The sequence below is a fragment of the Rhinoraja longicauda genome, chromosome 22 (assembly GCF_053455715.1).
Source record: "Rhinoraja longicauda isolate Sanriku21f chromosome 22, sRhiLon1.1, whole genome shotgun sequence".
Lineage (NCBI taxonomy): Eukaryota > Metazoa > Chordata > Chondrichthyes > Rajiformes > Arhynchobatidae > Rhinoraja > Rhinoraja longicauda.
The window spans coordinates 34,362,677-34,383,432 of NC_135974.1; the positions used below are offsets into that span (position 1 = coordinate 34,362,677).

General features: G+C 46.0%; 1 protein-coding gene across 2 annotated transcripts in view; it reads right to left on the reverse strand.

The window, feature by feature from the left end:
- LOC144604552 (sodium/potassium-transporting ATPase subunit beta-1-interacting protein 3-like) overlaps positions 1 to 20,756 on the reverse strand; it is an 81,897-nt gene that overhangs the window by 3,215 nt on the left and 57,926 nt on the right. For both annotated transcript variants that reach the window (XM_078419105.1, XM_078419104.1), the window contains exons 4-5: positions 19,691 to 19,888; positions 7,347 to 7,407 (exon numbers count right to left, since the gene is read on the reverse strand). In XM_078419105.1, the coding sequence (XP_078275231.1) occupies positions 7,347 to 7,407; positions 19,691 to 19,888 (259 nt within the window). The remainder of the gene's footprint in view (positions 1 to 7,346; positions 7,408 to 19,690; positions 19,889 to 20,756) is intronic.

The following is a 20,756-nucleotide window of genomic DNA, read 5'->3' on the forward strand; positions in this document are numbered from 1 at the left end:
CTCCAGTAATAGTAATTTGACATTGTTTAAAAACTGGGATACATCCATTTTGCAAATTCAAGCAGGCAACTAAATGTGATCAACAAAATGAAAAGCTGTTCATAAATTCAGAAGTGACAGGAGCAGAATTAGGCCATTCGGCCCATCAAGTCTACTCCGCCATTCAATCATGGCTGATCTATCTCTCCCTCCTGACCCCATTCTCCTGCCTTCTCCCCATAACCCCTGAAACTGAAGAAGAGTCTTGACCCGAAACATCACCCATTCCTTCTCTCCAGAGATGCAGCCTGTCCCGCTGAGTTACTCCAGCTTTATGTGTCTATTTTCAGTTTAAACCAGCATCTGCAGTTCCTTCCTAAGCTTATTGTAAGCTGAGCGATCCTTACATGAGCGGGGGATTATCCAAATGTCATGAAAGCTACCTCAATAGACAATAGACAATAGGTGCAGGAGGAGGCCATTCGGCCCTTCGAGCCAGCACCGCCATTCAATGTGATCATGGCTGATCATTCTCAATCAGTACCCCGTTCCTACCTTCTCCCCATACCACCTGACTCTGCTATCCTTAAGAGCTCTATCTAGCTCTCTCTTGAATGCATTCAGAGAATTGGCCTCCACTGCCTTCTGAGGCAGAGAATTCCACAGATTCACAACTCTCTGACTGAAAAAGTTTTTCCTCATCTCATGGCACAGTGGTGCAACTGGTAGAACTGCTGCCTCACAGCGCCAGAGACCTGGGTTCGATCCTGACCTCGGGTGCTGTCTTTCTATGTGGAGTTTGCACGTTCTCCCTGTGTTGGCATGGGTTTCCTCCAGGTCCTCTGGTTTCCTTCTGCACTCTAATGATGTGCAGGTTTGCAGGTGAATCGGCCCCTAATATGTCGGGAGTGGACGAGAAAATGGGATAACATAAAACTAGTGTGAACGGGTGATGGCTGGTTGGCGTGGACATGGTCGGCCAATGGGCCCGTTTCCACGCTGTACCTTTCAATCAACGCAAAGCAGTGATTGAATTTCACAATCGATATTCATTGTAGGTTATTTGCTTGCAACAGCAGATGAAAGGTGTGTGGGTCCTGATGTAACGTGCCTTACTCAGCCTCACACACTATTACATCTTTTATTTACGATCTCCAACTTCGGGAAAGTACAGTTCTTTAATTCAGTTAGCGTAAATAAAGTGGACTTTCCTGTTGTTGCTTAGATTTGTGGTGGTGCGGTGGTGCAGCGGTAGAGTTGCTGCCTCACAGCGCCAGGGACCTGGGTTCAATCCTGATTACTAGCGCTGTTTGTACGGAGTTTGTACGTTCTCCCCGTGACCATGTGGGTGTTGTCTGGGTACTCCAGTTTCCTCCCACACTCCAAAGACGTGCAGGTTTTGTAGACTAATTGGCTTTGGTAAAATTGTAAACTGTCCCTGGTGTGTAGGATAGTGCTCGTGTACGGGGTGATCGCTGGCAGCAAGGACTCAGTGGGCCGAAGGGCCTGTCTCCGTGCTGTATCTCTAAAGTAAAGTCTAAAGTCATAATCCGAAACAATCCACAACGTCTTTGGGAGTGCAATTGGAAGGGGAAGTAAATCAGTATCGTAGAATCATGGAGCCACAATGATGAAACATGACAGATTAAGAAGAGACACGTGCTAGTTGAATCAAAGATAAATTGGAGAGTAACATTAGGATTGATCTTGTTAGTATCAAGAGTGATCTGTCTTTGAGACATGGAAGCTACCAAACAGATAATGACAAGATCAGTGAATGGATGAAGTAAATTGTGTGAAAATGTGAAAATATCCATTTATTTGATTAGTGAGGAGCAGAATTAGGGAGTTCCCAGATTCAGAGATTCTTGATAACAAGGTGTTAAAAGGTTTGGAAAGAAAGAGGTGCAGGTGCTGGTTTATACCAAAGACAGACACAAAGTGCTGAAGTAACTCAAGAGGGTCAGGCTGCATCTCCGGAGGACATGGTCGGCATGGGCAAGTTGGGCTGAAGGGCCTGTTTCAATGTTGTATGACTCTATGAATCTATAACATGGGTCTGGTTACATATATATTTCCACCCTATAAATCAGTTGCATGTACGGTTAGGGCTGCCAACTGTCCAGAATTAGCCGGGACATCCCGTATTTTGGGCTAAATTGGTTTGTCCCGTACGGGACCGCCCTTTTCCCATATTAGGCCCGGAGGGGCGCTGTGGGACCGAACACTGTAGGCCCCGACACTCTAGGTTTCCGACATTTTAGCTCCGGACTGTCTAGGTCTAACCGTCTAACGGAGATTGCTTACCAACCCGCCTCCCAGCCCGGGCGGCCGCCATTGGTGGAGCGGAAGCATGTGACCGCTGGCTGGATGAGGTCACGTGGGGCGCGGGGCGGTGACGTCACCTTGTCCCGTATTTGGGAATGAGATCATTGGCAACTCTTATGAACGGTTACCATTACAAACTGTTAATTCTGTTAAAAGGACACATCCTTCTCTTTGTATAAACACGGCCAAAAATGTGCCTTCGGTTTATTCCCAAAGGATTTTGAGACAAGGTGAAAGGTTAAGACAGAAGCAATTCTGATTCACGCTGATAAAAGGATCAATGTTGGGTTGGGTGAAGAATGCAAATGAGCTGAAGCACCGAGCGATTAGCAAAGCACAGAGGTGTTAATGGGAGAGCAGTACACACAAGTTAATTTCTGCTAATTGTAACTGGCCTTTACAAAGTTCACAACAAGCTGAAATGTCCTACAGAATAGGAGAGCAAACATAATGAATATCTTATTAATTGGGAATGAAACTGAGAAAGGACTGCTTCAGAATAATACCATCATTGATTATTTTAACAGGGTCATTTACTTTTGGTCTGATCACACCAACATCTAAGCTTCAGATTAGTTTATTGTCACGTGCACCAAGGTACAGTGTAAAGCTTTTGCTTTTGTTGTTGCTTTTAAGGCAGAGATAGACAAGTTCTTAATTGGAGCGGGTGTCAAGAGTTGTGGGGAGAAGGGAGGAGAATGGGATGATGTGGCAGAGATCAGCCACGATTGAATGGCAGAGTAGACTTAGATTTAGATTTAGATTTAGATTTAGAGATACAGTGTAGAAACAGGCCCTTCGGCCCACCAAGTCCGCGCCGCCCAGCGACCCCCGCACATTAACACTATCCTACAAACACTAGGGACAATTTTTACATCTACCCAGTCAATTAACCTACAAACCTGTAAGTCTTTGGAGTGTGGGAGGAAACCGAAGATCTCAGAGAAAACCCACGCAGGTCACGGGGAGAACGTACAAACTCCGTACAGACAGCGCTCGTAGTCAGGATCGAACCTGAGTCTCCGGCGCTGCATTCGCTGTAAGGCAGCAACTGATGGGCCCAATGGCCTAATTCTACTCCTATAACTTGTGAACTTCTGTTTCAGTTTCAGTTTAGTTTCATGTCACGTGTACCGAGGTACAGTGAATGGGGGGGGCCTCATTGAAACTTACAGAATAATGAAAGGCAGAGATAGAGTGGATGTGGAGAGGATGTTTCCACTGGTGGGAGAGTCCAGGACCAGAGGTCACAGCCTCAGAATTAAAGGGCGCTCTTTTAGAAAGGAGGTGAGGAGGAACTTCTTTAGTCAAAGCCTAATCTGTGGAACTCGTTGCCACAGAGGGCTGTGGAGGCCAAGTCAGTGGATATTTCTAAGGCAGAGATAGACAAATTCGTGATGAGAACGGGTGTCAAGGGTTATTGGGAGAAGGCAGGAAAATGGGATTAGGAGGCTGAGATCAACTATGATTGAATGACGGAGTGGACTCGATGGGTCGAATGGCCTAATTCTACTCCTATAACTTGTGAACTTGTGAATCAAATGGTAAGGCTAAGCATGTTGTTATAGACATAGAACGTAGAACATAGGACAGCACAACACAAGAGCAGGCCCTTCGGCCCGCAATGTCTGTGCCGGACATAACGCCAATGTAATATAAGAAAATAACTGCAGATGCTGGTACAAATCGAAGGTATTTATTCACAAAATGCTGGAGTAACTCAACTGGTCAGGCAGCATCTCAGGAGAGAAGGAATGGGCGACGTTTCGGGTCGAGACACATCTTCACTCTGAAGAAGGGTCTCGACCCGAAACGTCGCCCATTCCTTCTCTCCTGAGATGCTGCCTGACCAGTTGAGTTACTCCAGCATTTTGTGAATAAATAACGCTAATGTAATGATTGTAATAGAAACATAGAAAACATAGAAAATAGGTGCAGGAGTAGGCCATTCGACCCTTCGAGCCTGCACCGCCATTCAATATGATCATGGCTGATCATGGCTAATGATGTATAGTCCTTTCACTGGCTGGATAGCATGCAACAAAAAGCTTTTCACTGTACCACAGTATACGTGACAATAATAAACAAAAACAAAATAAAATAATCTATATCTCTCCATATCCAGGTGCCTATCCAAACCCCTACTAAATGTCACAGTCCTATCTGCCTCCACCACCACCCCCAGCAGCACCCACCAACCTGTGTTAAAAACTCGCTCCAAACATCTCCTTTAAACTTTGCCCCTCTCACCTTAAAGCTATGCCCCCTTTCTCTCCAGAGGTGCTGCCTGAACCACTGAGTTACACCAGAACCTTGTGTCTTATCTTCAGAACCACTTAAGTAATAATAATAATAATAATGCATTACATTTATATAGCGCTTTTCAAACACTCAAAGACGCTTTACAGGGATTTCTAGAACATAGAGAATTGAATAAACAGATAAATAAGTAAACGTACAGAAAAAGGAGACAGAAGGTGAGGTGACCTTCAGTGGTTGAAGGCAGTGCTGAACAGGTGAGACTTCAGTGATGTTTTGAATGTGGTGAGTGAGGAGGAGTCTCTGACAGTTTGGGGTAGTGAGTTCCAGAGGGTGGGAGCAGCGATGGAGAAAGCCCTGTCCCCCCAGGATGAGTTTGGTCCGGATGGGGGGGGACAGGAGATTGGCAGCAGCAGAGCGGAGGGTGCAGGTGGGAGTGTGCCTGTGGAGGAGGTCAGTCAGGTAGGATGGGGCCAGGTTATGGAGGGCTTTGTAGGTCATGAGGAGGATTTTGTACTGGATTCTCTGGGGGATGGGGAGCCAGTGGAGTTTGTAAAGGACGGGGGTGATATGGTCACGGATCGGGGAGTGGGTGAGTAGACGGGCAGCGGAGTTTTGAATGTATTGAAGTTTACTGATGATTTTTGAGGGTGAGCCATAGAGGAGGCTGTTGCAGTAGTCCAGACGGGAGGTGATGAAGGCGTGGATGAGGGTTTCTGCAGCTGTGGAGGAGAGGGATGGACGGAGACGGGCAATGTTTTTGAGGTGGAAGAAGGCTGTCTTTGTGATGTGTTTGATGTGTTTGTCGAAGGAGAGGGTTTGATCAAAGATGATTCCAAGATTCCGGATGTGAGGGGAGGTGGATACTGGGAGACCATCAATATTGAGGATGAAGTTTTGGGTGGATTTGGTGAGCGTTTTTGGACCAATGATGATGATTTCAGATTTGTTGCAGTTGAGTTTGAGGAAATTTGATTGAAGCCAAGATTTTATTTCAGTGATGCAGTTTGTCAGTGTAGAGTGTGTGGTGGTGGAGATTGACTTGGTGGAGATGAGGAGCTGGATATCATCGGCGAAGCAGTGGAAGTTGAGACCATGACGGAAATCTCAAGTAGGAAATGACCAAGTAGGAAATCTCAGTATGTGGAAACAACGTACCTGAGCCAAATACAGGGAAAAATACTCAAATATGAAGGGTCTGAAGAAGGGTCTCAACCCGAAACGTCACCCATCCCTTCTATCCAGAGATGCCGCCTGTCCCGAAGTTACTCCTTTTTTTTGCGTCTTTCTTTATGACTACTTTAGTTGAGTTTAGTTTTTATTGTCATGTGCCGGTGAAAAGCTTTATCCTTTTGTGTACTAAATGTGTTCGCAAAAACAAATTGCTGGAGGAAGTCAGAGCAACAAGGAACTGCAGATGCAGGAATCTTGAATAAAGTGCAGGAGTAACTCAGCGGGTCGGGCAGCATCTCTGGAGAACATGGATGGGCGACGTTTGAGGTTGTTCCCTCTTCCAGTCTCATCATGGAACGCCACTTGTCCATTCCCTGCACAGATAACCACTTATGAGGTGTTATGCAGTAATCAACCAGAGCCAGACGCCTTGTGTTTCGTTCAATATTCCAGTATCTGCAGTCTCGTGTGCCTCCAATGAGGTTTATATAAGAAAATAACTGCAGACGCTGGTACAAATCGAAGGTATTTATTCACAAAATGCTGGAGTAACTCAGCAGGTCAGGCAGCATCTCGGGAGAGAAGGAATGGGCGACGTTTCGGGTCGAGACCCTTCTTCAGACTGATGTCAGGGGGGCGGGACAAAGGAAGGATATAGGTGGGGACAGGAAGATAGAGGGAGAACTGGGAAGGGGGAGGGGAAGAGAGGGACAGAGGAACTATCTAAAGTTGGAGAAGTCGATGTTCATACCACTGGGCTGCAAGCTGCCCAGGCGAAATATGAGGTGCTGTTCCTCCAATTTCCGGTGGGCCTCACTATGGCACTGGAGGAGACCCATGACAGAAAGGTCAGACTGGGAATGGGAGGGGGAGTTGAAGTGCTCGGCCACCGGGAGATCAGATTGGCCAACGCGGACCGAGCGCAGGTGTTGAGCGAAGCGATCGCCGAGCCTGCGTTTAGTCTCGCCGATGTAAATAAGCTGACATCTGGAGCAGCGGATGCAATGGATGAGGTTGGAGGAGGTGCAGGTGAACCTCTGTCTCACCTGGAAAGACTATGAGGTTTGGTGTCTTAGAGCAGTTCCTACCGACCCAAATCCTTCACTCCTGGATTTTGAGTTACAACTCTGACCCATATTTGGCCAACGCCCACAATTGCCTGTTTTATTTGTAAAGGCAAATCTCCCCTCACCTCCACCGATAAACGTGAGCGCTGATTGACATAGGATGGCGTTTCCGCGCTCTCTGAGTGTCCGTGTTGTATCGGATGCTTTGCCGATCATATTCTTCTTTCCAGGTTAAAACGCGACAAATGCTTGTAGCGCGGCATCTGCACAAGTTGATGAAATAATGTTTTGCGCGTTCATAATAATGCATCACACAAACCAGCGAGAGATTTATCGCAGCTGCTGTATTCCCTTCCCATTCTTCTCGCTCAATGCCAGAAGTCACTGGAGCTGAAACCTAGAATTCACAGGGGTTTGAGGCGAGGGTTCCCAGTTCTCCCCCCCCCGTCTCACTGCAAGCTGCCGCCGTTGGCTGGCGTTACGCATACCGTGTCTCACTCCAATTAACCGGTTAACAGTTTCACACACACCGCTACTCACAGCTATCATCCTCCTCTGTAGAGACACTGATGACGTAACAGGCGTAGACAAATCCAGCAAGCTGCAAAGAAAAGAAGAAAAGCTTAATAATGACAGCAGATCGTTTGAACTGTACATTTATACTCAAGTCGCTACCGTTCCATCTTTATTCCAGGTTTAGAAACATAGAAAACGGGTGCAGGAGTAGGCCATTCGGCCCTTCGAGACACCGCCATTCAATATGATCATGGCTGATCATCCAAAATCAGTATACCATTCCTGCTTTCTCCCCATATCCCTTGATTCCGTTAGCCCTAAGAGCTGTATCTAACTCTCTCTTGAAAACATCCAGCGAATTGGCCTCCACTGCCTTCTGTGGCAGAGAATTCCACAGATTCACAACTCCAGGGTGGGGCACAGAGTTGCTGTCTCATCGTGTCAAAGACCCCCACCTATATTCGTCTGAAGATGGGTCACGACCCGAAACGTCACCCATTCCTTCTCTCCCGAGACGCTGCCTGACCTGCTGAGTTACTCCAGCATTTTGTGACTAAAAACCTATATTCATCTACTACTTTGTACTACCTGCTTTCTTATCTCCACCCCCACCCCTCTACAATCTGTCTGAGGAAGGGTCCCGACACAAAGCGTTACAGTCGAACAGCAGTAGAGATGCTGCCTCACAGCGGGTTCGATCCTGACTACGGGTGCTGTCTATACGGAGGTTGCACGTTCCACCTGTGATTGCCTGGATTTCCTCCCACATTCCAAAGACGTACTGGTTTGTAGGTTAATTAACTTCAGTAAAATTCATCCCAAGTGTGTAAGATAGTGTTGGTGTACGGGGTGATCGCTGCTCGGCCCAGGCCTGGTGGGTCGAAGGGCCTGTTTCTGTTCTGTATCTCTAAAGTCTAAAGTAAAGTCACTTCCCCGTGTGTGTAAGGAGTGGATGAGAAAGTTGGATAACATAGAACTAGTGTGAACGGGCAATTGAGGGTTGGCGTGGACCCAGTGGGCTGAAGGACCCATATCTATGTGGTATCTCTACACTAAATTACTCATTTTTGTCTAAAGTCTAAAGTCTTCTCCACTGCCTGAATATTCTCCTCAACCATATTCTCTGACATAATACATTAAAGTTCCTTTGGATGATAATATTTTTGGTGCCATACCACAAGTAATTAATTTTAATCACTTTTTCAGTCAGAGAGTTGTAAATCTGTGGAATTCTCTGCCTCAGAAGGCAGTGGAGGCCAATTCTCTGGATGCATTCAAGAGAGAGCTAGATAGAGCTCTTAAGGATAGCCCATTAAAAGCATGAACGACTTTCATAATGCTGTGACTTTTTCTAAATTTTATCCATATTATCTTCAGGATTTTTCTAAGCTTCTTCGGACATTTCATACATTGCATTGCCATCGAGCAGGGTATACTTTCAACAATGTCATTTCAAAATGGACTCCAGTCCTGTAGTTTTACTCAGCTGGTTGTTTGCTCTGCAGACAGAACGTTTCGTAGCTGATCTGGCAAATGTTCAGCTTCTCCATGTGGAGCAACATTCTGGGAGGTAAAACCTGGATCACCAGCCATTTACATGTCCCAATGGTCAATAACGCCCAAACTACTTATAAATGCTTATAAACCGCTTATAAACTGCTTATAAACTGCTTATAAATGCTCAGCTGAAGCACAGATTGGCTTTCTTTGAATGCACAAAAAGCTGGATACTCAGCATCTTTGGAGAGAAGGAATGAAGAAGGGTCTCGACCCCGAAACGTCACCTATTCCTTCTCTCCAGAGATGCTGCCTGACCCGCCGAGTTACTCCAGCATTTTGTGTCTGTCTTCGGTTTAAACCAGCATCTGCAGTTCCTTCCTGCACAGGGTATATCCCTCGCGAGATCACACCTCCCGTGCCAACAGTGGGCCCAGCAGGGCACCACCCTGCCTGAAGTCCTCTGTGGCTGGCCCTCATTGTCCTTATTCACAAAATGCTGGAGTAACTAAGCAGGTCAGGCAGCATCTCAGGAGAGAAGGAATGGGCGACCTTTCGGGTCGAGACCCTTCTTCAGACTGATGTCAGGGGGGCGGGACAAAGGAAGGATATAGGTGGAGACAGGAAGATAGAGGGAGATCTGGGAAGGGGGAGGGGAAGAGAGGGACAGAGGAACTATCTAAAGTTGGAGAAGTCGATGTTCATACCGCTGGGCTGCAAGCTGCCCAAGCAAAATATGAGGTTCTCATTGTCCTGGTCTTTTCTTGCCTCCAGCCCTTCACCCCGACCCCTACTCTCAGTCTGAAGACGGGTCACGACCCGAAACGTCACCTATTCCCTTTTCTTCAGAGATGCTGCCTGACCCGCTGAGTTACTCCAGCACTTTGTGTCCATCCAAGCTAGTCACCGCTGGATCGCTACAATGCATCCTTCCCCATCTTGCCTTTGCATGTTATCAGCTTGGATTAAACTTCCCTTCTTAAAAATCACAACAAATAACGTGGTGACAGATGAAATATAATCACATATTTCCTGTGGCAGCCGTCAAAATGTGTCATGGTCTCATGACACTGAAACAATGACGCATTCTACTTTCCTAAAGATCGCATGGGCAGCTCACATAAACCCACCCTGCAGTGGTCATAAGTTCATAAGTTATAGACAATAGATAATAGGTGCAGGAGGAGGCCATTCGGCCCTTCGAGCCAGCACTGCCATTCAATGTGATCCTGGCTGATCATTCTCAATCAGTACCCCGTTCCTGCCTTCTCCCCATACCCCCTGACTCCACTATCTTTAAGAGCTCTATCTAGCTCTCTCTTGAATGCATTCAGAGAATTGGCCTCCACTGCCTTCTGAGGCAGAGAATTCCACAGATTCACAACTCTCTGACTGAATCTCAGTTCTAAATGGCCTATCTCTTATTATCGGAGTAGCATTTGCCCATCTACTCTGCCATTCGATTGTGGCTGATCTATCTTTCCCTCTCAACTCCATTCTTTTGCCTTCTCCCCATAACCCCTGACACCCGTACTAATCAAAGTGCATTAGTATTGTTTATTAATGCTCATCGTGATCACTCCCAAGTCCTGGTTTGTCTTTGGTAGACACCTATAGATTTGTATTCTACGTATCTACGAATTCTACGCAGGAAAAATGTTCACAATGTTAGGGGAGTCCAGAACCAGGGACCGCAGTCTAAGACTAAAGGGGGAGACCATTTAAAACTGAGGTGAGAAGAAACTTTTTCACCCAGAGGGTTGTGAATTTGTGGACTTCTCTGCTACAGAAGGCAGTGGAGGCCAATTCACTGGATGAATTTAAAAGAGAGTTAGAGAGAGCTCTAGAGGCTAGTGGAATCAAGGGATATGGGGAGAAGGCAGGCACAGGTTAGTGATTGTGAATGATCAGCCATGATCACAATGAATGGCGGTGCTGGCTCGAAGGGCCGAATGGCCACCTCCTACAGACTAGGGACAATTTACAATTTTTACCAAAGCCAATTAACCTGCAAATCTGCACATCTTTGGAATGTGGAAGGAAACCGGAGCATCCGGAGAAAACCCAGGCGATCCCAGGGAGAACGTACAAACTCCGTACAGACTGCACCCATAGTTAAACATACAGGCAAAGAGATATAGGTTTGTAGGTTAATTGGCTTCGGTAAAATTGTAAAAACTGTCCCTAATGTGGAGGATAGTGTTAGTGTACTGACACTACAATAGCTGGTCAGCAAGGACTTGGTGAACTGAATGACCTGTTTCCTCGCTGTTTCACTAAAAGTCTAAAGTCTAAAGTGAAGTTATGGAGAATGTGCCAAGATTGAACTGAATCGGGGACAATACAGGAAAGAACATAGAAACATAGAAAATAGGTGCAGGAGTAGGCCATTCGGCCCTTCGAGCCTGAACGCACCGCCATTCAATATGATCATGGCTGATCATCCAACTCAGTATCCCGTACCTGCCTTCTCTCCATACCCCCTGATCCCTTTAGCCACAAGGGCCACATCTAACTCCCTCTTAAATATAGCCAATGAACTGGCCTCAACTACCTTCTGTGGCAGAGAATTCCACAGATTCACCACTCTCTGTGTGAAAAAAAACGTTCTCATCTTGGTCCTAAAAGACTTACCCCTTATCCTTAAACTGTGACCCCTTGTTCTGGACTTCCCCAACATCGGGAACAATCTTCCTGCATCTAGCCTGTCCAACCCCTTAAGAATTTTGTAAGTTTCTATAAGATCCCCCCTCAATCTTCTAAATTCCAGCGAGTACAAGCCGAGTCTATCCAGTCTTTCTTCATATGAAAGTCCTGCCATCCCAGGAATCAATCTGGTGAACCTGCAGGTGCTGGTTTAAATCGAAGGTAGAAACAAAATGCTGGAGTACTCAGCGGGACAGGCAGCATCTCTGGAGAGAAGGAATGACTCTATGAATGGATGACATTTCGGGTCGAGACCCTTCTTCGGAAGAAGTCGGAAGGAATGGGCGACGTTTCGGGTCGAGACCCTTCTTCAGAAGAAGTCTCCTTCTCTCCAGAGATGCTGCCTGTCCCGCTGAGTTACTCCAGCATTTGGTGTCTACCTTCTTGGACAACACAGCCTATTAATTCACGATCATGATTGATAAGTGCTGCATTAGTTTAGCAGTTGAATTGCAATATTAAGAATGTGTGGAAATCTCTTTTAAAAATAGAATAAATATCAGATTTTTTTTTTAGATTTAGAGATACAGCGCAGAAACAGGCCCTTCGGCCCACCGGGTCCACACCGCCCAGCGATCCCCGCACACTAACACTATCCTACACCCACTAGGGACAATTTTTACATTTGCACAGCCAATTAACCTACAAACCTGTACGTCTTTGGAGTGTGGGAGGAAACCGAAGATCTCGGAGAAAACCCACGCAGGTCACGAGGAGAACGTACAAACTCCATAGACGGCGCCCGTAGTCAGGGTCGAACCCGGGTCTCTGGCGCTGCATTCGCTGTAAGGCGGCAACTCTACCGCTGCGCCACCGTGCCGCCCTTCTTAAATTGTTAAATTTCTTTAAATGCTTACCCCAACTATTGGCCAAACTACCCTTTGGATTTGAGTTTAATGTATTGTTGGCAAGGTAACATTCTTCAGACATTATCTGTGGTTCAAAATTTTTTAAATTATAATCTATTATCCATAATAGTTAATGACTCATCTTGCAGTCCAACAGCTGGCAATAGTTATCTTCAGGTTGTGAGGAAAACAGTTGCAAAGGGGAATTTATGGACACCCATACACAGTTTTCACCATTTTGATGGTACGTGTCTTATTATTGATAAGACAATCTTTGCCAATCCCCAAACCTTTCCACTCATCATTTTAATTTCATGTTTCATGTACTTTGTTGTGTTTTATGATTGTTGGCAGATTAATTTCCCTCCTGGAATAAATAAAGTTCTATCGTATGATATCGTATCGTAACTAGTGTGAACCGGGTGAAGTGGGATGAGAAAGTGTCCACGATGATCGGTGTGGACTCGGTGGACTACGGTGTGGACTCGGTGGGCTACGGTGTGGACTTGGTGGGCTACGGTGTGGACTCGGTGGGCTACTGGGCCCTGATTCCAATGGTGTGTCTCTAGAAACTAAAACTGCAAATCAGAGAAATGCTTCAGGCAGATATTCAATCTCTCACACCAATGAATCAAAAATCTATATTTAAACTCTGAAACATATGTCCCTGGTTAGACACACAACCGGAAAACAATGAAGACAGCAGAGGTTTATGTACAAGCATTTCTAATGTCTAATGGGGCAGTAGAGAAATGACGTATGGATTAAGGAGCAGCAAAGTCAAGTACAGCAGCTTTCAGGCAGCTACATGGAGCTCAGCATGATTTACGGATAACATGTTTACAGAGGCCAATTAAACTACGAACCCACACATCATCACCGGATGGGGGAGGAAACCGGAGCACCCAGGGAAAACCCACGTGGTCACAGGGAGAACGTGCCAACTCCGCGCAGACAGCACCGTAAGGTCAGGATCGAACCCGGGTCCCTGGCGCTATGAGGCAGCAGCCCCACCAGCTGCGCCACCGTGCCACTTGAATAACTGATGCTAAAATCAATTCAAATACATTATACATCGGCAATTTTGTTTTCATGCTTTTTGACGCAAGTTGAAGTTGCAACATGCTCTTGTGATTAAAGATGAATGATAAGGTATGACACAATAGACAATAGACAATAGGTGCAGGAGTAGGCCATTCGGCCCTTCGAGCCAGCACTGCCATTCAATGTGATCATGGCTGATCATTCTCAATCAGTACCCCGTTCCTGCCTTCTCCCCATACCCCCTGACTCCGCTATCCTTAAGAGCTCTATCTAGCTCTCTCTTGAAAGCATTCAGAGAATTGGCCTCCACTGCCTTCTGAGGCAAAGAAATCCACAGATTTACAACTCTCTGAAAAGGTTTTCCTCATCTCAGTTCTGAATGGCCTGCCCCTTATTCTTAAAATGTGGCCCCTGGTTCTGGACTCCCCCAACATTGGGAACATGTTTCCTTCCTCTAACTTGCCCAACCCCTTAATAATCTTATACGTTTCGATAAGATCCCCTCTCATCCTTCTAAATTCCAGTGTATACAAGCCTAGTCGCTCCAGTCTTTCAACATATGACAGTCCCGCCATTCCGGGAATTAACCTAGTAAACCTATGCTGCACGCCCTCGATAGCAAGAATATCCATCCTCAAATTTGGAGACCAGAACTGCACACAGTACTCCAGGTGCGGTCTCACTAGGGCCCTGTACAACTGTCCCGCTGAGTTACTCCAGCACTTGGTGTCATTCAGACAGCTTGTTTCCAGAGCAATGTAATTAACTCCCGTCATTCACACTGTGGACTGACTTCAGAAGGAGGAATGATCCCTTCACTATTGGAGTCAGAGAGTCATGCAGCACGGACTCACGGCAGCACAGTCATGCAAACAGGCCCTTTGGCCCAACCTGCCCATACTGGCCAACATGTCCCATCTACACACTAGTTCCACCTGCCTAGCTGAACCTGCACTGAAATTCTCTAAATGGTTGGATATAAAACAATTCATCCAACTGAGTGGGACGGAACTGCAGATGCTGGTTTCTACTGAGGATGGACGCAAAAGTGCTGGAGTAACTCAGCGGGTCAGGCTCTATCTAGCTCTCTCTTGAATGCATTCAGAGAATTGGCCTCCACTGCCTTCTGAGGCAGAGAATTCCACAGATTCACAACGCTCTGACTGAAAAAGTTTTTCCTCATCTCAGTTCTAAATGGCCGACCCCTTATTCTTAAACTGTGACCCCTTGTTCTGGACTCGCCCAACATTGGAAACATGTTTCCTTCCTCTAACGTGTCCAACCCCTTAATAATCTTATACGTTTCGATAAGATTCCCTATCATCCTTCTAAATTCCAGTGTATACAAGTCTAGTCGCTCCAGTCTTTCAACATATGAAAGACACCTTGTGTAAAGAATGCTATGTGGAGGTCAGGTGTCACTAAGCTTCTGATTTCTTATCAGTCAGTAAATGTCAGTGACACAGATGGTTCTGCATCCTCCGAGCCTGAGTCTGGAGCACGTTTACTGACAGACTTGGTGCTGAGCCAAATGCACCTGGTCGGCTGGAAATAGGTTCAGACTTTGCTGGTCAGGCAGCATCTCTGGAGAAAAGGAAAAGGTGTCGAGACCGATCTGAAGAAGGGTTCCGACCCGAAAAGTCACCTATTCCTTTTCTCTAGAGATGCTGCCTGACCCGCTGAGTAACTCCTGCATTTTGTGCCCATCTTCGGTGTAAGCCAGCATCTGCAGTTCCTTCCTACACATTCAGACTTTGCTACATTGGAAGGTCCAGCTGTGATCTAACTACGCACACATACTAGTGATCCATTATTACAGTATTCTATCTGTGTGGTTTTCACTGAAGGAATCGCAGTGTTAGCTGCTCGTCAGGATTGGTGCTGGGAAGGAAAGCGATTCCTATTAAAAAGAATAATTGTCTCAGACTTCAAACCACTTGACTCGTGAATGTAAACGGGCATTGAGTGCTTCTGTCAGAATAAGTTAGTAGTGGACTGCAACAAGTAATAGAGTTGTCTTCGATGACAAATATAAGTCCCTGTTGTGTCCATTGTGAGAGAGGCCTAAGTTAGGCTCCAGGTGGCACGTTCTCATGGGCACTCTCTCACTGCAGACGCACAAACAAGGCACCAATCCGTAATCGTCCCCCTGGTAACAAGGGTCCTGGATGGAACCGAGTAAAAATATTTGTCTATATGTTCCTACCAAATCAACACAGTGGCACAGTGAGTAGAGCTCACAGCATCAGAAACCCGGAATCATTCCTGACCTGTGTGGAGTTTGCATGTTCTCCCTGTGACCGTGTGGGCTTCCTCCGGGTGCTCCGGTTTCCTCCCACATCCCAAGGACGCGCGGGTTTCTAGGTTAATTGTTCGTTGTAAATTGTCCCTGGTGTGTCAGGAGTGGATGAGGAAGTGGGATAACATAGGACTACCTTTGAACTATATCTATAATCGGACTTTATCCAGCAGTCAATGTTGCACGCTTTATCCTTTATATCTGTCCACTGGGGACGGTTTGATTGTATTCATGCATAGTCTGGTCTTTGACTCGATAGTGCACACAAACAAAAGCTTTTCACTGTATCTCGTGACACGTGACAATGATAAACTAAACTAAACCAGTGTGAATGGCCAGCATGGACTCGGTGGGCCGAATGGCTGCATTCCGTGCTGTATCTCTAAACTAAATACTGCTGCACACAGAGCAATAATATGGAGGTAACAATTAGGTTCAACCATGAAAGGAAGCAGCCTCCCCTATCCAGACTTCAACTTGCCCACACCAGCCAACATGTCCCAGCTACACTAGTCCCACCTGCCCGCGTTTGGCCCATGTCCCTCCAACGCTGTCCTATCCATGTACCTGTCTAGCTGTTTCTTAAACATTGGGATAGTTCCAGCCTCAACTACCTCCTCTGGCAGCTCGTTCCATACACCCACCACCCTTTGTGTGAAAATGTTACCCCTCAGATTCCTATGAAATCTTTTCCCCTTCACCTTCAACCTGTGTCCTCTGGTCCTCGATTCCCCGACTCTGGGCAAGAGACTCTGTGTATCTACCCAATCTATTCCTCTGATGATTTTATACACCTCTATAAGATCACTCCTCATGCTCCAGCGCTCCAAGGAATAGAGTCCCAGCCTACGCAACATCTCCCAAAAGTTCAGACCCTCTAGTCCTGGCAACATCCTCGTAAATCCTCTCTGTGCCCTTTTTCCAACTTGACAACATCTTTCCTAGAACTGAACACAATACTCTAAATGCGGCTATAAAGGTTGACTATGATTGACGTACTTCACATGACTTGGATTTTACAAAAATTAAATTTAAGAACAAAATTGACTGTGATGTTGGCAAATAATTCAATTTCCCCAGCACGAGAGATGGGTTAAAACGAGGTGATTTTAAACAAAATGCTTTAAAAATTGAACACAAGGCCGTGTGTTTATGTCCTGACACTTATCCCTGGGGAGCGTGAAGCTCAAAATCAATGTCCATGGCACTGGTTTCAATGTCTCAAATCAATTTTAACCTCTTAAATTGACATGGGAAAGCCAAGAAGCAAAATGGCAATTTTTCAATTTTTTTTAAATTGCATGAAACACACAAAAAGATCTTCTGAAAAAGGGTCTCGACCCGATAAGCCACCTACTCCATTTCTCCAGAGATGCTGCCTGACCCTTTTACGTCTGTTCTTGGTTCAAATCAGCGTCTGTATTTCCTCCCTGCACAAGAAGCTCCTCATATTTGGATGGAATATTCTTGGAAAGCCCAGAGCCAACTTGAGCATAATAACAGGGTGGAAATAACAGGGACCAGAGGGCATGGCTTTAAGGTGCAAGGGGCAAAGTTCAAAGGAGATGTGCAGGACAGGTTTATTCTTCACACAGAGGTGGTGAATGCTTGGAATTCGCTGCCAGGGCTGGTGGTGAAGGCAGATACGGTAGTGGTGTTCAAAAGACACGTAGAATAGCAGAAACAAGGAACTGCAGATACTGGTTTACAAAAGAAGACACAGAATGTTGCTGTCTGACCTGTTGAGTTACACCAGCTCTTGGTGTCTTCTTTTAGATAGGTACAGGATAGGTACTGGCAGGTAGTAACCAGTGGGGTACCGCAAGGCTCGGTGCTGGGACCGCAGCTATTTACAATATACATTAATGACTTTGTATGAAGGGATTAAAAGTACCATTAGCAAATTTGCAGATGATACAAAGCTGGGTGGTAGTGTGAGCTGTGAGGAAGATGCTATGAGGTTGCAGGGTGACTTGGACAGGTTGTGTGAGTGGGCGGATGCAAGGCAGATGCAGTTTAATGTGGATAAGTGTGAGGTTATCCACTTTGATGGTAAGAATAGGAAGGCAGAGTATTATCTGAATGGTGTCAAGTTAGGAAAAGGGGACGTACAATGAGATCTGGGTGTCCTAGTGCATCAGTCACTGAAAGGAAGCATGCAGGTACAGCAGGCAGTGAAGAAAGCCAATGGAGTTTTGGCCTTCTTAACAAGAGGAGTTGAGTATAGGAGCAAAGAGGTCCTTCTGCAGTTGTACAGTGCCCTAGTGAGACCGCACCTGGAGTACTGTGTGCAGTTTTGGTCTCCAAATTTGAGGAAGGATATTCTTGCTATTGAGGGCGTGCAGCGTAGGTTTACTAGGTCAATTCCCGGAATGGCGGGACTGTCATATGTTGAAAGACTGGAGCGACAAGGCTTGTATACACTGGAATTTAGAAGGATGAGAGGAGATCTTATCGAAACATATAAGATTATTAAGGGGTTGGACACGTTAGAGGCAGGAAACATGTTCCCAATGTTGGGGGAGTCCAGAACAAGGGACCACAGTTTAAGAATAAGGGGTAGGCCATTTAGAACTGAGATGAGGAAAAACATTTTCAGTCAGAGAGTTATGAATCTGTGGAATTCTCTGCCTCAGAAGGCAGTGGAGACCAATTCTCTGAATGCATTCAAGAGAGAGCTGGATAGAGCTCTTAAGAATAGCGGAGTCAGGGGGTCTGGGGAGAAGGCAGGAACGGGGTACTGATTGAGAATGATCTGCCATGATCACATTGAATGGCGGTGCTGGCTCGTAGGGCCAAATGGCCTACTCCTGCACCTATTGTCTGTTGTCTATTGTCTACATTGATCTGCAAGGATTGGAGGGATATGGATCACATGGAGGCAGAGGAGATTAGTTTAATTTGGCATCATGTCCAGCACGGACATTGTGGGCCGAAGGGCCTGTTCCTCTGCTGTGCTGAGCTTTGTTTTATGAACATAATTCTTGATGTGGTTTGATAACGTTCATCCTTAAAGGAAAATCCTTCCCAAGTTGATCGGAGGGTGGCAAATATTTTATGACTTTACTCAGCAACAATATGTGAATGTTGTAGGAAGGAACTGCAGATGCTGGTTTACACCGAAGATAGATACAAAATGCTGGAGTAACTCAGCGGGACTGGCAGCCCTTCTGGAGAAAAGGAACAGGTGACGTTTCGGGTCGAGACCCTCCTTCAGACTAAGAGTTAGGGGAATGGGAAAGGAGAGATATGGAAGGTGATATAGAGAGATATGGAACAAATGAATGAAAGATATGCAGAAAAGTAACGATGATAAAGAAAACATTGTTAGCTGTGGGCTAGATGAAAACGAGTTACAGACAATGAGACTCAACAGAACAACTTTGAAACTAGTACAACCACTTGGCTGGGGAGGGATGGAGAGAGAGGGGTGGCAAGGCTTTTCTAGAATGTGAATGTTCGATTGGATTTTGGTCAAGTTTCATACTTATGGCCAACAGCATTTGGGAGGAGGTGTGAATGACTTCAATGTATTGTTAATGCATGTCCAATATGCAAAGATACCAGTGGCAGAACTTACAGAATTGTGTGTGTGTAGGAAGGAACTACAGATGCCGGTTAACCGAAGATAGACTGCGGGTGCTGTCTGTACGGAGTTTGTACGTTCTCCCCGTGACCTGCGTGGGTTTTCTCTGAGATCTTCAGTTTCCTCTCACACTCCAAAGGTTTGTAGGCTGATTGGCTTGGTAAATGTAAAAATTGTCCCTAGTGGGTGTTGGATAGTGTTAATGTGCGGGGATCGCTGGAAGGCCCTGTTTCCGTGCTGTATCTCTAAACTAAACTAAACTAAAAAACTGAATGCTGTTGTAACTCAGGCAGCGGGTCAGGCAGCATCTCTGGAGAAAAGGGAAGAGGTGGTGTTTTGTTTCGGGAACCGAATGCCCGATGGCATTTTAGTCAAGTTTCATACTTACGGCCAACAGTATTTGGGAGGAGCTGTGAAGGACTTCAATGTATTGGTAATCAACAAGGCAGCCCATCACAGAGATGTACCCCTGGCTATCCAATGTTCTCACATGATTGGTCGACATCTCTCTCCTCACACAGCCCGGTCCATGTTCACTCCACCAGGACTGGTGCACAGATATATTAAACGTCAGGAGGTCACTTTCCTGAGCAGAAACAAGGAAATGTTGGTTCAATTATAGTCACATCCATTATGACAATAGACAATAGACAATAGGTGCAGGAGGAGGCCATTCGGCCCTTAGAGCCAGCACCGCCATTCAATGTGATCATGGCTGATCATTCTCAATCAGTACCCCGTTCCTGCCTTCTCCCCATACCCCCTGACTCCGCTATCCTTAAGAGCTCTATCTAGCTCTCTCTTGAATGCATTCAGAGAATTGGCCTCCACTGCCTTCTGAGGCAGAGAATTCCACAGATTCACAATTCTCTGTCTGAAAATGTTTTTCTTCATCTCAGTTCTAAATGGCCTACCCCTTATTCTTAAACTGGCCCCTTGTTCTGGACTCCCCCAACTTTGGGAACATGTTTCCTGCCTCTAACGTGTCCAACCCCTTAATAATCTTATACGTTTCGATAAGATTCTCTCTCATCCTTCTAAATTCCAGTGTATACAAGCCTAGTCGCTCCAGTCTTTCAACATATGACAGTCCCGCCATTCCGGGAATTAACCTAGTAAACCTATGCTGCACACCCTCAATAGCAAGAATATCCTTCCTCAAATTTGGAGACCAAAACTCCACACAGTACTCCAGGTGCGGTCTCACTAGGGCCCTGTACAACTCCAGAAGAACCTCTTTGCTCCTATACTCAACTCCCCTTGTTATGAAGGCCAACATTCCATTGGCTTTCTTCACTGCCTGCTGTACCTGCATGCTTCCTTTCAGTGACTGATGCACTAGGACACCCAGTTATGAATATCCAACTCACTACAATCTGCAGAACATATACATTTATCTCTACTCCTGCTCATCAGGACAACAATGCATAGGTCAAGGCTGTGGAGGCCAAGTC